We start from the raw sequence: 14077 nt of genomic DNA, 5'->3' as shown, positions 1-14077 counted from the left end.
AGTCAAGAAAAACCTCATGGGAACTGGCAGAGAGGAACCTACTACAATTGATAACGAGAGCTCAGCAAATAAGTGATTTTTCAGTGGGGTGGCTGAACCAAAAAATCTGAAAAAAAAAATGCAAGTCATTTCAAACAAAAATTGATTTTTTTTTCCTTGCCAGAACAAAAAATTGTGTGTGTCAGACACAATTGTGGTACATTGTTTGGAAAAGACATGTCAAAATGAACCATTCAGACTTTTTTGAAAATTTTCCCCTCATTTTTTATTCGGCCAAAACTGATTGTCAAATTCAATCCAAATTTACAAATAGTTTTGGTCTCCTGGAAACTGAATTTTTTTGTCAAGTTTACTAGTCAACCAAAGTTTTCCCCCCAGCTTTACTGGAAATGTTGCCCTCTCATAGTGGGAGTTGTGGGGGGGCACCTCTCTTCAGATGCAGGCTTAGAGGAAGGCCCCCACCCCTGACAGTCAGGACCTGCTCATGCTGACCAATCAAACCATTGCAGAATCCCATTGAGGCTACAGCCAAGCTCAAACAGCCTTTAAGCATTGGTTTTAAAATGGGTGTAAGCTGTGGATCTTCTAACACAGCTTTGCCCTGATGTAGACAGAGACTAAAAGCCTGATCCTGGAAAGATGCACAGTGTCTTTCCCTTGATTTCAGTGTGAGTTGAGGGGCATTCAAAACCTTTCAGACAGTGCCCAGCACCTTGCAGGATTGGGCCCATATGAGAATAGACTGAGAGGTGGAGAGGGGAAAGGATGCCACCAAAGACCATTGAAAACTAAATTTCACAGAGAGCCACATTTCTGTGTAACCTGGTTATGCCCTGGAAAAAGTGTAAGCACCCACACTTGCTCACAGAGCCATTTATAGTTCTGGCTCCTCGACTCATTGGCCAGCCTGTGAAGGGAAATACAAAGTGTTTAGCAGCATTAGGCTTGCAGTACAGGATCAGACTGCACACAGGCCTGGAGCCAACCAGCTTGAGAACAAATGTCTTTATTGTACACGAGATAACAATATGGCACTCTCTGAGAGCCAAATACCAGCAGCACGAAGTACACAAGAGGCCTTAGGCCCCGCAGACACATCCAGCTCAAGCTTTGCGGACAGGCGGATAACTACACATGTTTGTAGCATACGCAGGGAGCTTTGGGGAAATCCTCTCAATTTAAACTCTGTTGGTCTTGATCCCTGGAGAGGTCTGTGCTGCCTGCTCAGAGATGTGTGGGAAATGGCCGACTCCTGCAGGGTGGCAGAGTCTCTACCACAAGGACCAATATCTCTGATTCACACAAAAATTAAATGAGCCTCCTCCCTTACCTAGGGGAATGTTTGATTTGGTTTTGCATTTTTGGAGCCTCTGCCCAAGGGGATTCCCTGTCTCCCTGCCTTACAGCCCCCACAGTTCCTGTTCCTTGCTCCATCCAAGGAGCCTCATCCAGAATCTCTCAACACCACTCCCTGATCACAGCCAGCCTTTAAGCACAGACTATAGGGAACAATCCTGCTCCTGCTCTAGAGTGCTGTTCTGGGGGAATCTAACGGACCTCCTCCACCTCTCATGTCTGTGATTCAGGCTGTCCAAGTGGGGCCCTGCATCCCCTGCAAGTTCCGCAATCCATAGAGCAGCCCCAACTCCCTCTCTGGCAGCAGACCCAGAAGGGATAGGGAATTAGCCCCCGCCTCTCGCCTCCAAACCCCATTCTCCCGACTCCAGCAACAAGAGTGGAGAAGGCGCAGCATGGGGCCCATTGCTGCTTGGAACCTGTCCTGGCTCTAAGAACTGGGAGATGCTATTGAGTGACAAGGCCTCAGAAGCTGAGCCTGCTGTCTCCACACCAGGCACAGCCCCTGACTGACCAGGGGAGTGTGGGACATTTTGTTTTATGCCTGTTTTGTGAAGAAAGGACCTATTCGTTTTGAAGATCTTCAGTTCAATGTAATAAGACCCTGCTCAGCTAGCAGTTAGTGGGGCACTGGCTTGGACAGAAGGGAAGATGAGCTGCTGCTAAGGGGATTTTCAGTCTCCATGTTCATCCCCTCCCAGAACTTTCCTCACTCAATCAGTTTCTTTTATTAGAATGAATTGGAATCAATCTCCACTGGCTACCCCTTCTCACCAGAAAAGGAGCCACAATCCTCCCTCCTTCCCACTTCCTTACCCAACTGGAGGGTGACATGGGATTTATTCGCCCTTCTTGAGAAGAACAAGACTCTCCTTAGCAAACTCCCAGGCCCTGTTCCTTATCTCTCGCTCCCGCCTCCTGAGGGAAGTTATTGGCCAAAGTGCAAGTAACACAATAAAGCTCCCCCTAGAATCTGCACGGGTGAGTTAAATTCCATTCAGTCGGGATGGGAACAAAGATCAGAAGAGGAAAGAGTATGTTATAGACTTAAAGAGCTGGCTGCCCACCCATCTACATTTATCCTCTGGGGCAGAGAACAATATTGGGAGACTACAGTATGGTCATGGGATGTGTGTGGTTACACGGGTGTATGTTGTTAGAGAAATAACTGTCTGACTATATGGGGTTGCCTGCATGTGTATCAGCTAGTGTGGCTATTGGTGAATGTGTGGGCATGTTCATGGGTTTTGTGTACTTATATACACACACATGCCTACAAATGTGTGCGTGGTTTCTGAAGAACATTTTGTGGTTGTATGTGTGACTGTCTGTGTGTAGCTGCATGGAAGTGTGCAGCTGTGTGGATGAGTGTGTGATTATGAGGATGTGAATCCGTTCCTTTGTGCCGTGTGTAGTCTCTGTAGGAGTGCGTGTGCAACCGTGTGTTGTTGTAACATTTCTTCTACATCAAACACATTTACAACAGTCACTTGCTCCTTGTTTAACAAGCAGCTTAAGGACTTTCTTGACTGTCTCCTGGGACTCCTGTGCAGACTATCAATATAATCCCCCAGCATTTAGCTGATCCATGTCCCTCTAACAGGTGAAAGTACCTCGCAGTCTCTGGAGAGATAGAGCTGCATTTGCCAAATATGGGCGTTTTGGTTTTAACTGGTAGTATTATCATTATCCTCTGGAAGTCCCTTAAGCAGCTGCATTTCCTCAGAGCAACCTCCTCCCATTCTCTTCCTCTACACACATCTGCCTTTCTGCACGCTGGCTTGTTTGGAGGAATATTTAAAAAGCCACCTGTGTAATATTCCCTAATGAACATGCAGATTGATGGGCACAGAGGGAGACTGAAGGAGACGCATGAGGGAAGCAGGCTCAACTGAGGGAAGCAGGCTCAAGGGGATGACTATGTACAGATCAGTTGTTAAGAGCAGCAGCTTTGCTCAACTGTGTGAAATCCCTTGAAGTGGTACAATCACTATCTGCCAGAGGTCCTGATTTTGCTTGCAAATATATAGAGACAGCTTGTCAAGGCCCCAGCATCCAGTTCCTGAATATTCATAGGTCAGCCAAGCAGCACAGCTCACTGGAGGCAGGTTGGGACTTCACCAAAAAGTCCAGAGGATCTTGGCAAGGCAGGAGTTCCCTCACTAATGCTTGTGGGTTTGTTCCCCAGGCACTTTGAAGGCTGCATTGCTGAGCAGTTCCTTGTCTTTTTGCTTCTGGAATTTAAGCATAGGCCTCGGTAAGCTCAGTTTTCTAGCCCTCCGCCCACTTTTTAAAATAGTCTTTTTATGAAGTTCAAGTCTTAAAGCAAGAGGGTCCATATCAGCTTCTTTCCCAGAAACAATGGTCAAACAGTAAGGACCCAGTTGAGATCCTTTTGCTAAAGGCTGGCATGGCATTCAGTGCCAACAAAATACCTTCTGAAGACTTCTCTCTCTTCATGTCTCCCTCTCTTTTCCTTTTCCCTCCAAGAGGAGCCCAATGTTTTGTGTGAAATTAAAAGGAATTCCCAAGTCGTTCCTCAGTGGACCAAGGAACCAGTATGCAGAAGCTCTTAGATCAGGGGTCGATTGAATGCAGAGCCCTGTAATGAGAGAGGACTCGACTGTGAGTCTCCAAAGTGGAAGCCTGTAGTCCATGTGCTTCACTGAGCGTAGTCAGAAGCTACTTCTTATCCACAGCCCTCCTTACTTTGTGTCATTCCCAGAAAAGACCCCCAAAGCCATCCTTTGGCATGACCATAGAGTCTCTAGTGAACAGCAACTGTCACAGGCAGTGAGTGTGGGGAAAAGTCCTCCAGAAACTGAGTCTGCTGAGTGGATTCTGGTGCAAGCTTTAGGCACACACTGGCCTCTGTTGCGCTGTTGTTGTTGATGGAACTACTGTTGCGGAACTGCTCCTTGGCAGGACGGATGGCCACCATGAACTGGCGCTTGAAGGTCTCACTCAGGGCAATATAGAGGAAGGGGTTGAGGCAGCTGTTGGCATAGCCCAAGCTAATGGCAAAGTTATAGGCATAGAAGAAGGCAACAGAAGGTGTGTCAATGCCGAGATGCACCAGCTGGAGGATGTAGAAAGGGGCCCAGCAAATGAAAAAGGCAGAGCAGATGGCAACTGCCATGCGGGTGACTTTCTTGGTACGTACCTGGAGGCTCCTCTGGGGAAGGGGGACCACGGTGGTAGCCATGTGCTGGAGGATCTTAAAATAAACAACACAGATGACAATCAGTGGGATAGCAAAGGCCAGCATGAACTGGTAGAGCGTGAACCAGTAGACATCAGTCTCGGGGTTGGGAAGCAAGAGAGCACAGCGGACAGTCCCATCCTCCAGTGGCATCAGGCCTGCATACATCCACACAGGAATGATGGTCAGGAAGGAAAGGAGCCACACCAAGCAAATTACTGAGGCCGCTACACATGGTGTCCGGACATAGGTGGATTTCAGAGGGTAGACGGTTGCCAGGTAACGGTCGAGGGTCATCACTGTCAGGATGTTGGTGCTGGTGATCTGGCTGTTAGTGTCCAAGGCGGTGATGATGGTGCACAACGGAGCCCCGAAATACCAGGCACCATTACCAAGGAGCTGGTGGATGAGGAAAGGCATGCCCAGCAGGAAGAGGAGATCCACGATAGAGAGGTTGAAAATGAAGATGTCGGGCACGGTCTGCTTGCACCTCAGCTTTTTCTTTTTGACAATGGTGTAGATGACTATGAGATTCCCGACAATGCCCAGGAAACAGATGATGCCAAACAGGCTAGGCATGATCACATTGGTGTAGGGGGCTGCCCTTTCTGCCACTGCCAAAACAAACCAGAGCCATGAGTCTTAACAGCCTGGGCTTCATACCCCACTGTGCCAATACCCCTGTGTAGCTGGATCTCTCCTCAACTCAGAGACAGGTTTAAAGAATTCTGAAATTGTGTGGTTTCAGAGTGGTAGCCGTGTTAGTCTGTATCAGCAGAAAGAATGAGGAGGACTTGTGGCATCTTAGAGACTAATGAATTTATTTGAGCATAAGCTTTCGTGGGCTAAAACCCACTTGATCAGATGCATGGAGTGGAAAATACAGTAGGAAGATATATATATACACACACACAGAGAACATGAAAAAATGGGGGTTGCCATACCAGCTCTAACGAGACCAATTCATTAAGGTGGGCTATTATCAGCAGGAGAAAAAAACTTTTGCAGTGATAATTAGGATGGCCCATTTCAAGAAGGTGTGAGTAACAGTAGGGGGAAAATTAGCATGGGGAAAAACTAAAAACTATTTCCCCATGCTGATTTTCCCCCTACGGTTACTCACACGTGCTTGTCAACTGTTTGAAATGGGCAAGTACTCCTCGTTCTTTCTGATGAAATTGTGTGGATACTAAAGTGGAGGTAACTTGCACCTTTTCCTGCCCAGCCCAATGCACATGGCACAGCAGCTTAGTTTCACATTTACACCCACTTTGCCATATAAGCATCCCCATAATGCAGTGGTTTTCAAACTTTTTTTCTGGCAACCCAGTTGGAGAAACTTGTTGATGCCCATGACTCAACAGAGATGGGGATGAGGGGTTTGGGTGTGGGAGGGGCTCAGGGCTGGGGCAGAGGGTTGAGGTGCAGGGGTGAGGGCTGCAGGGTGGGGCCAGGAATGAGGGGTTCAGGATGTGGGAGGGGGCTCTGGGCTGGGTCAGGAGGTTGGGGTGCAGGAGGGGGTCAGGGCTCTGGGCTGGGGGTGCAATCTCTGAGGTGGGGCTGGGGATGAGGGGTTTGGGGTGAAGGAGAGCGCTCTGGGTTTAGGGGGGGTCTGATCTGGGGTAGGGGTTTAGGGTGCAGGAAGGGGCTCCAGGTTTGGGGGGGGATTCAGGGGTGGGGCTGGGGATTGGGTTGGGGCTTACCTCAGGCAGCTCCCAGTCAGTGGTGCAGCGGGGGTGCTAAAGCAGACTTCCTGCCTATCCTGGCACCACAGACTGCGCTGCACCCTGGAAACAGCCAGCAACAGGTCTGGCTCCTAGGCGGAGGCACACAAGCAGCTCCGCGTGGCTCTCACCCACAGGCATCACCCCTCCCCCGCTCCCATTGGCCTGTTCTTGGCCAATGGGAGTGTGGAGCCGGTGCTCGGGGCAGGGGCAGCACGTGGAGCCCTGTGGCTCCCAGTCTAGGAGCCAGACCTGCTACTGGCCGCTTCCAGGGCACAGTGTGGGGTCGGAACAGGTAGGAACTAGCCTGAGTTAGCTGGGCAGCACCACTGATGGGACTTTTAACGGCCCAATCAGTGGTGCTGACCAGAGCCACCACGACCCAGTGCCTTACATTCCACGACTCAGTACTGGGTTGCGACTCGCAGTTTGAAAACCACTGCCATAATGTACCTCAGTCCTGACTTGAAACAGCTATGCCAATGTATCTCAGCTCTGACCTACCTCCTGCAAGAGGTCTCTAAAGCTTCTCCTAAATACTAAGGCCAAAATTTTCAAAAGCAGATGACTAAAATTAGGCCCCTGAGTCCATATTTAGGCACCTGATTTTCAGTAGTGCTGAGAACCCAGCTGAAGTCAATGGAAGCTGCAGCTGCTTAGCACCTGTGGAAAGCATTAGGCCCAGATAACCAAATTCATTTTCACTTGTTACGTAGATGGTCTCTGTAGGTTAATGGCCCAATGGCCAATTACAGCTCACACCTGATTTCTCTGCATGACACCCCAAGTCTGAGTTAGTGTTTGCTGAGCTGACTGCCTTGTCAGGAAGTGCCATGTACCATATGTGCAAAGAGAAGACCACCATCCCCAGCTGAGTCAGATCACTTTTTATCTCATTATTTTTCTCCTATGGGGTATGTTGATTCCATGATCAACGAGTCACTATGTAAATTTTTTGTGTGCTTGTTGAAATGATATGCACTGCAGTTCTAGCATCCCCTAAGCCCACTCTATGACTGGCTCTCATTGAATTGCAGATGATTCAAACTGATTTTAATTGGGAACACTTTTCAATTATTCCATTCTTCTGTCTCCTTAACAACTTGTTCCTGCAGAGGTGTAGTGCAGGAAGGAAGTGGGGGACATTTACAGTAGAACCCAGAGAAATAAAAACTAGCAAATATGTCACTAGTGTTTGGCCCTTCTGAACAGCAGATACCCATTCAGAGCCAAGTATTGCCAGTTAAAACATCTTGAGTCCAAACTTTTATCTGTTACATCAGAGTAAATCTGGAGTAATTTGACAGAAGTCAATGGAGTAACTCCCAATTTACCCCGAGGGTGGGGTGGGGGTCAGAGAGCAGGATCAGACCCAGAACTAGCAAAACAGACATGTGCCACCTCAATCATGTCATGTTTGCTTTCTAGGGAGCAGAGACATGACAAGTCGCTGGTACCACTATGCTTTTGACACTTGGAAGCCTCAGGATGAGTCATAAACAAAGCCAGGTAAGAACATTTTGAATCTATAGCCATATGCGTCCTATCTCAAGCATCCACACAGCTGACAGAATGCAGCCAATCAGCCACAGATGGGAAGAGCCTTGTCACAGGTAAAGCAGACTGGTTTGCTAAGGATTCATATTTGTATCTCCAGCAAAGACAGCCCCCTGCTGCTTCATCTGCTGTTGATTAGAAACGGACGTGAATGATGAGAATCTGTTTGGCTGATGTCTTAGGAACACTCTGTCCAAACTAACTGAAAATATATCACCCATAAGAAAATAATCCATATGCCTGTGGGATTTTCCTGCCTGCGCCCACCCCCTACGTTCAGCTCGTAATAGAAATAACTTTGGCACAGGCTGTTTCCAGAGGATTAGTGACCCCCTGATCTTAATGGTCCCTGTCATGGCTGTGGTTGAAGTGTATCAATTCCTCCCAGCTGGTCATTAATCCCCAAGAAAAGCCCTGTGCTCTATGGCTTTAAATAACATTCTGACATAGGAACACAATTGAGACCTGTTGTTGCTCCCACATTATCAAGCCTACACATCTCCAGAGCATCCAGCCTGGCCTCCCTCTTTCCCAGGGCCTGGAGGTGGGAGACTAGAAGAATAAGACTCTCCCCCCAAGCTGCTATATGGTAGCTAATATGAGATGTGTTCCCCTACTCCCCGCTTCCAGGAACAGGGAGGATTGTGTTATTAAAACACAGGACATTTTAATGGCTGGGAGTCTGAATATAATGTATTTTGCTGGTGTACAATTGAGTTTTTTTAAAATGCTCATGGTGGTTTTGTAATGTTTGGTACAAGCACAAATAATCTTATAGCAAAGTTTATGTAAGCACAAAGGCCTCACATAAAAGATTATTTATATAGTGCCTTTCATCCTGAAGGATCCCAAAGAGCTTTGCAAACTTTGTACTTAAAGCACCACCAAAAAGCAGCCAACACTGGGATAGAGGGCAGCATGTATGCAGACAACTGGTGCAGTGTGTACTACAAGACAGTGGAATGAACGGGAAATTTTAGCGAATGAGACACAAAGACAGTGAGTGCAATGTTGGCAGGACCTTAAGGTTTAAGGCCATATTAGTAAGTGTTGCAATGAATTTAGTGTGTATGTGCTATGCCTTCCACTGAATAAAATCAGAACTACTCAGCAGTGTGGATTAGACTCTGTACTGCTACCATCTGAAGGAGATTCTCCTTTAGCTCAAGTGAGTAGGGACTTTTAGAGCAGAAAGATCTGAGCTCTATCTCCATGGCTCCTGTGAAAGGCCAAGTGGCCATCCACTGCAGAATTATGACAACTACTTGACTTCTTATATGGCAACAAGATTTGTCACAATTTCATTTCTACGTCTCATCCTGTGATCCATACTCAATCAAAACATTCATTCACTTTAGTGGAAATTTTGCCTGAGTGAGTATCATAGGACCTGGCCTACAGACCTTTATCTCTAAGGTGAGAATGTACTTGTAAAAAATGTATTCAACTACCTATTAAACTGTCTTTTAGTGTGTTTGCTAGTGAAGGACTTAAAGTGAAGCATTCAGTGAATAAAGTGACTGTCATCCACCTTCTGAAATAAGGAGCTAGATCCTCAGCTGCTGTAAATATTCATTGCTCTGTTGCAGTGGTTCTCAAGCTTATTTTATCAGGTCTCCCTTATTTGGGTCTGTAGTCATGTATCCCCTGCCCCTCCCGGTACATATATCGCCACCCAGCTCTGAAGGCAGAGGAGAGAGCAGCAGCTGCTGACCAGGCACTCAGTTCTGAAGGCAGCGCTGTGCCAGTAGTAGCACAGAAGTAAGTGTGGCCATGTGAAAAGTGATATCTGTAAATATCACTTTTCACAGCAGACTTAGTGCCCCATTGCCACCCTTCTGTGCTGCTTCTGCCACCCTGGGGCTGATGGCTGGAGCCCCACCACCTCCAGGTGAGGGATTGGGAAGGAGGGGGGGGGAAGGAGAGCCAAGCCTGGGCTGCCTCCCATTGAAGGATGGACCTGTGTGGGAGGACAGCCCTGGCTGTCAGCCCCGGGGCAGGGGGGGCCTCCAGCTGTGCCCTTTATCCCCACCTCCGGGTTGTGCATAGCCTTTCTGCATGAGCCCCATCCCCCCTGACTGACAGAGTTCTTAAAAAAAAACACTCACATGCGGCTTGCACTTCCCTTGACACTTTCCTGCACCTCTCCTGGGAGGCCAGCCCCCTAGTTTGAGAACCGCTGCTTCTATTGATGTCAATGTCAGATCCTCAGCTCCATTGAAGTCAATGCAATGTGCACTACTGAGCACCTGGCCTCATGGGCTTCTTCACAGGATAAACCATATTGGCTTAAGACTATAAGGTGGTAGCAGGGTCCAACGGATAAAGCAAAGGTCCCAGGACCTGGGTTTTGCTCCCAGCATTACCAGATTCCTTTTGTGATTCCAGCCAAACTGCTTACCTTCTCAGTGCCTCATTCCCCAGCTGTAACACTGCGATGATACTTACCCTCCACTGTGAAATGCTTTGAGAGCTAGGGCTGAAAGATGCTGCCATAATGCCAGGAGATATTATTATGCTCCGAATGCAGTGGAAGTATTTCAACTGCCTATTACTAATTTTAGAATAAAAAATAAAAAGGCTGAACCCAAAGGGTTACGGGCTTGCCCTGGAGGGATGAGCCTTCTCACTGGCTGCAGTGCCTGGCACTAGGGCTCTCGCTTAATTGAAAGGGAACTTTGCTGGGAACTTTGCTGGGAACTTTGCAAGCTGCCGCATTCAACGATGAAGTGAGCTGTAGCTCACGAAAGCTTATGCTCTAATAAATGTGTTAGTCTCTAAGGTGCCACAAGTACTCCTTTTCTTTTTGCGAATACAGACTAACACGGCTGCTACTCTGAATCCCTCCCTTCGCGCTCTGCAGGGAGCCCCCCGGCGGGGTCCAGAGAGCGGCCCCCAGTGGAGCTGGGAGACCAGCGCAGGAGCTGTCCAGCCCGGCTGGTTCTGAAGTGTAACAATTTCACCAACTTGCCGCGTCTCTAATTGGGGTGGGGGCACGGACGAGGGAGGGGAACCGAAGCGGAGAGCGCAGCCCTGTTCCCCGAGGCAGAGGCGCTAAAGCAGAATCTCTCCCCTCGGCCCAGGCTCCGGGCATCTTCTTGGAGCCGGTTCCGATTCAAGCCCGGAAAGTGCAGGGCGTTATAGCGCGGCGGTGTAGATGGGGCCAGCGCTGGGCTCCCCCAAACCTCCGTGTACCGGTAGCCGGTACCAATCAAAGCAGCAACAAGAGACCCCCCCCCTTGCCAGAGGCTTCCCTGCCCACCTGCCCCAGCCCATCCCGTAGGGTCTGCTGCTGCTCTCAGCCCCGCCGGTCCCCCGGCCCGCACTTACCGGACCCGTTCCTGGGAGCCCAGGCGGAGCAGTTCCTTGGGCACAGGGGCGGGGAGTTTTCCGAGGCCATCTGGCATCTAGGAGGGGAGCCACGAGGCGAACCTCAGCCGGATTCCTCGCCTTGCCTGGACGCTTGCCCGCTCCCCGGCATCTCTCTGCAGGCCCCGGGGCGTGGGAGAGGGAAGGGGCCGGCGGCAAGCGGGGCAGGGTCCCTTGGGCAAGTTGGCAGAGAGCCGGCTCCCCGCGCCGGCCCCGGGGGACTTCAGCGGGCCGCCGAGCTGGGCGGCTGGAGCCGATGTTCCGGGCGCTGCACGGGTCTGGCGGCGGCTGGCATGAGCTTGGCCGCTTTGGTCCCGGCTCCGGAGAGAGCTGCGGGGGAAGCCGAGCCTGCAGTCCCTAGTTGCGGGCGCCGCCTCAGCCTCCAGCGCCGCTCCCCTGCCCGCCGCGGGATCAGCCCCGCAGGCACTGCCGCCGCCGCAGCGCGCTGGCTGCCCTGGAAGAGCGGCGGCCGGGGCTGGTCTCCAGCCCCCACCCCGGAGCGCTCGGCGCCCCAGCGCTGAAATCAAAGAGCAGCTGACTCTGGCCGCCACCCACGAGCGTGCACACACAGCGGTGTGCTGCACGGCATTGGCAAGCGGCGGCGCCGAGAGGCGGAGCGGGGATGGAGGGGGTCGTGCCCAGGAGCCAGCGAGCCAGCCAGGCAGCCGCTTCCTTCCAGGACGGGACTGTGCCCTGGCAGGCTGGGGGAAGAGGACGGGGGCACAGGGTTCATCCTGGTGTCGTAGCCCTCCGCTGGGCTTTGGATCAGGCGGAGTGGGAGGTATGGGGGGCTGAGGAACCAGCTCCTCCATGGAGGATACCCTCTCCATTCTCCTGGTAAAAAGAAAAGGAGTACTTGTGGCACCTTAGAGACTAACAAATTTATTAGAGCATAAGCTTTCGTGAGCTACAGCTCACTTCATCGGATGCATTCAACTGAAACCTGTCATTCTCCTGGTGTATCTCCTCTCTTCCCACACTCCTCCCACTCCCAGGACTGACCCCCAGCTAGGACACGGTCCCAAATACAAGGAATTAGCACAATGATTCCCAAACTTCCTCATACTGGGTCCTTCCAGGGCTCCCTCTCATCTAGCCGGGAGCTCCCCCCATTTACCCAACTGGAGAAGGGCAGAGTGGTCAGGAGTGCCTGACATTGGTTCATGACCCTCCATAGAGGCATGAACCCCAGTAGACAAACCCTAAATTACCACATGGTGCCACCCCCGATTTCCCCTTCCTGGAGCTGAAATCCAGTAGAGATGGTTCTGCTCAGCCCAGTCAGACACAGCCATAGATGTCGGTGTATTGTCGATGAGCCCCATATGGACTGAGGCAGAGCTCAGCAGTGCTCCCTTGGTTGTAATGAGTCATTTTCTGGCCACAGGTTTCAGAGTAGCAGCCGTGTTAGTCTGTATTCTCAAAAAGAAAAGGAGTACTTGTGGCACCTTAGAGACTAACAAATTTATTAGAGCATAAGCTTTCGTGAGCTACAGCTCACTTCATCGGATGCATTTTCTGGCCAGTGAGAGTTTGTTGTGATCAGTTTTTGTCTTTTCGATTGTTCTGTTTTTCTGGCGGCAAACACATACACACAAAGTCCTTTCCTCAGTGAGTCAGAGCAAGCACCACTAACAGATTTGAGAGAGCACTTCTGTGAGCTGTCAAGACACCAGATAAATTACCCACCGAAAAGTGTGTAAACACCAGTTTCATCCTCTGACCCACCTCAGCGCCCCCTGACTCAGGCTGCATGTTTCATTCCACCTTTGAGATACTTCTTCTTGTAATCAATTCAACATTTATTATTGAATTATTTATTCATTTGATTCCTGAACCTGAAATTATTTTTTTAGACTTTAATTTTAGATCTAGCTCTCTCCATGTACCATTGTGAGGGCTGAGATCAGCTGAGTGGTTGCTTTTCAAAAGTGCTGTGCACCCACAACCTTAGTTGAAGTCAGTGAGAGCTGAAGGGACTCAGCACCTCTTAAAATCAGGCCCTTGGTGTGCACTTCTCATGACTCATACATGGATTGTCCTTTCAGCAGGGTTTGACCCTAGCACTGCAGCTTGGATCCCCAATCACTTAAGCTGAAGGAGTCTATCACCATTAACTGGCAGCAGCAGTAGGCTGTTATGCTCTAGTGGATTCGCCACTAAAAGGGAGATGTGACATGTGCATTGCTGATGTGTTATGCACATGGAAGGACTGGAGACAGGAAGTGGCAAATTTTCCACTGAAGTTTCAAGGGTGTAAGTGAGTGAAGAATTTGACCCAAGATGTTTCTCAGCAGTGGGATACCCATGGGATATGAGAATGTGTGGAATCAGTGAAGCTTATGGAAACATAGTCCAGAAGGTAGGTATATTTCTTTAAACAGCTTTTTCCAGGCCCAGTTTTAAAGTCTGTCTTACCTTTCCCCGGGGAGTAAGTGGCTTTCTGAACAGACACCAGTTTTTCTACAAAGTGTAAGTTTAACATTTAAGATTCAGCAGGTTTCCAAAGCAAAGCAATATTTTGGCACTTACACCTCTAACATTATTGTTCACTTGTGAAACAGAGTTGCAGCATTAAAGGAAACCTGCAACACAACTTCTCAGATACCTGAGGCATGATAGACCACAGTGTCAATATCCCCCAATGCACAAGTAACATGGGCTTATCTTCCTGTAACCTGATACTCTGCACTTTGGATTCGCTTTATCATCAACATCATAATTTTATGGTATTATTCCATGTTGTATTATTCATCATTTCTCTTAAGGCCTCAGCAACATTGGGATCCTATTGTGCTAAACCCTGTACAGACATACAGTAAATGACAATCTCTGCCCCAATGGATTTATAGTCTCAAAGACAAGCCAT

The 14077-nt window shown here is 49.4% G+C and overlaps 1 protein-coding gene across 1 annotated transcript; it reads right to left on the bottom strand.

Annotated features, from left to right (window-relative positions):
- Nucleotides 1-268: 268 nt before the first annotated feature.
- Nucleotides 269-11785, bottom strand: LOC119842909 (melanin-concentrating hormone receptor 1-like). Its single transcript, XM_038371690.2, has 2 exons — nucleotides 11170-11785; nucleotides 269-5172 (listed from the first exon to the last, which is right to left on the bottom strand). The coding sequence occupies exons 1-2, from the start codon at nucleotides 11237-11239 to the stop codon at nucleotides 4124-4126; spliced, it is 1119 nt and encodes a 372-aa protein (XP_038227618.1). The 5' UTR covers nucleotides 11240-11785; the 3' UTR covers nucleotides 269-4123.
- Nucleotides 11786-14077: the final 2292 nt, after the last annotated feature.

Source organism: Dermochelys coriacea, chromosome 14 (assembly GCF_009764565.3).
Source record: "Dermochelys coriacea isolate rDerCor1 chromosome 14, rDerCor1.pri.v4, whole genome shotgun sequence".
In the NCBI taxonomy this organism is placed as follows: domain Eukaryota; kingdom Metazoa; phylum Chordata; order Testudines; family Dermochelyidae; genus Dermochelys; species Dermochelys coriacea.
Note: the sequence above shows the minus strand (reverse complement) of the source record. Positions and strands in the feature narration are given on the sequence as shown.

Coding starts and splice junctions, on each gene's coding strand:
- LOC119842909 (XM_038371690.2), bottom strand. CDS start 11,239: ATGGCCTCGGAAAACTCCCCGCCCCTGTGCCCAAGGAACTGCTCCGCC. Junction 5,173..11,169: donor GGCTCCCAGGAACGGGTCCG/GTAAGTGCGGGC, acceptor TTGTTTTGGCAG/TGGCAGAAAGGGCAGCCCCC.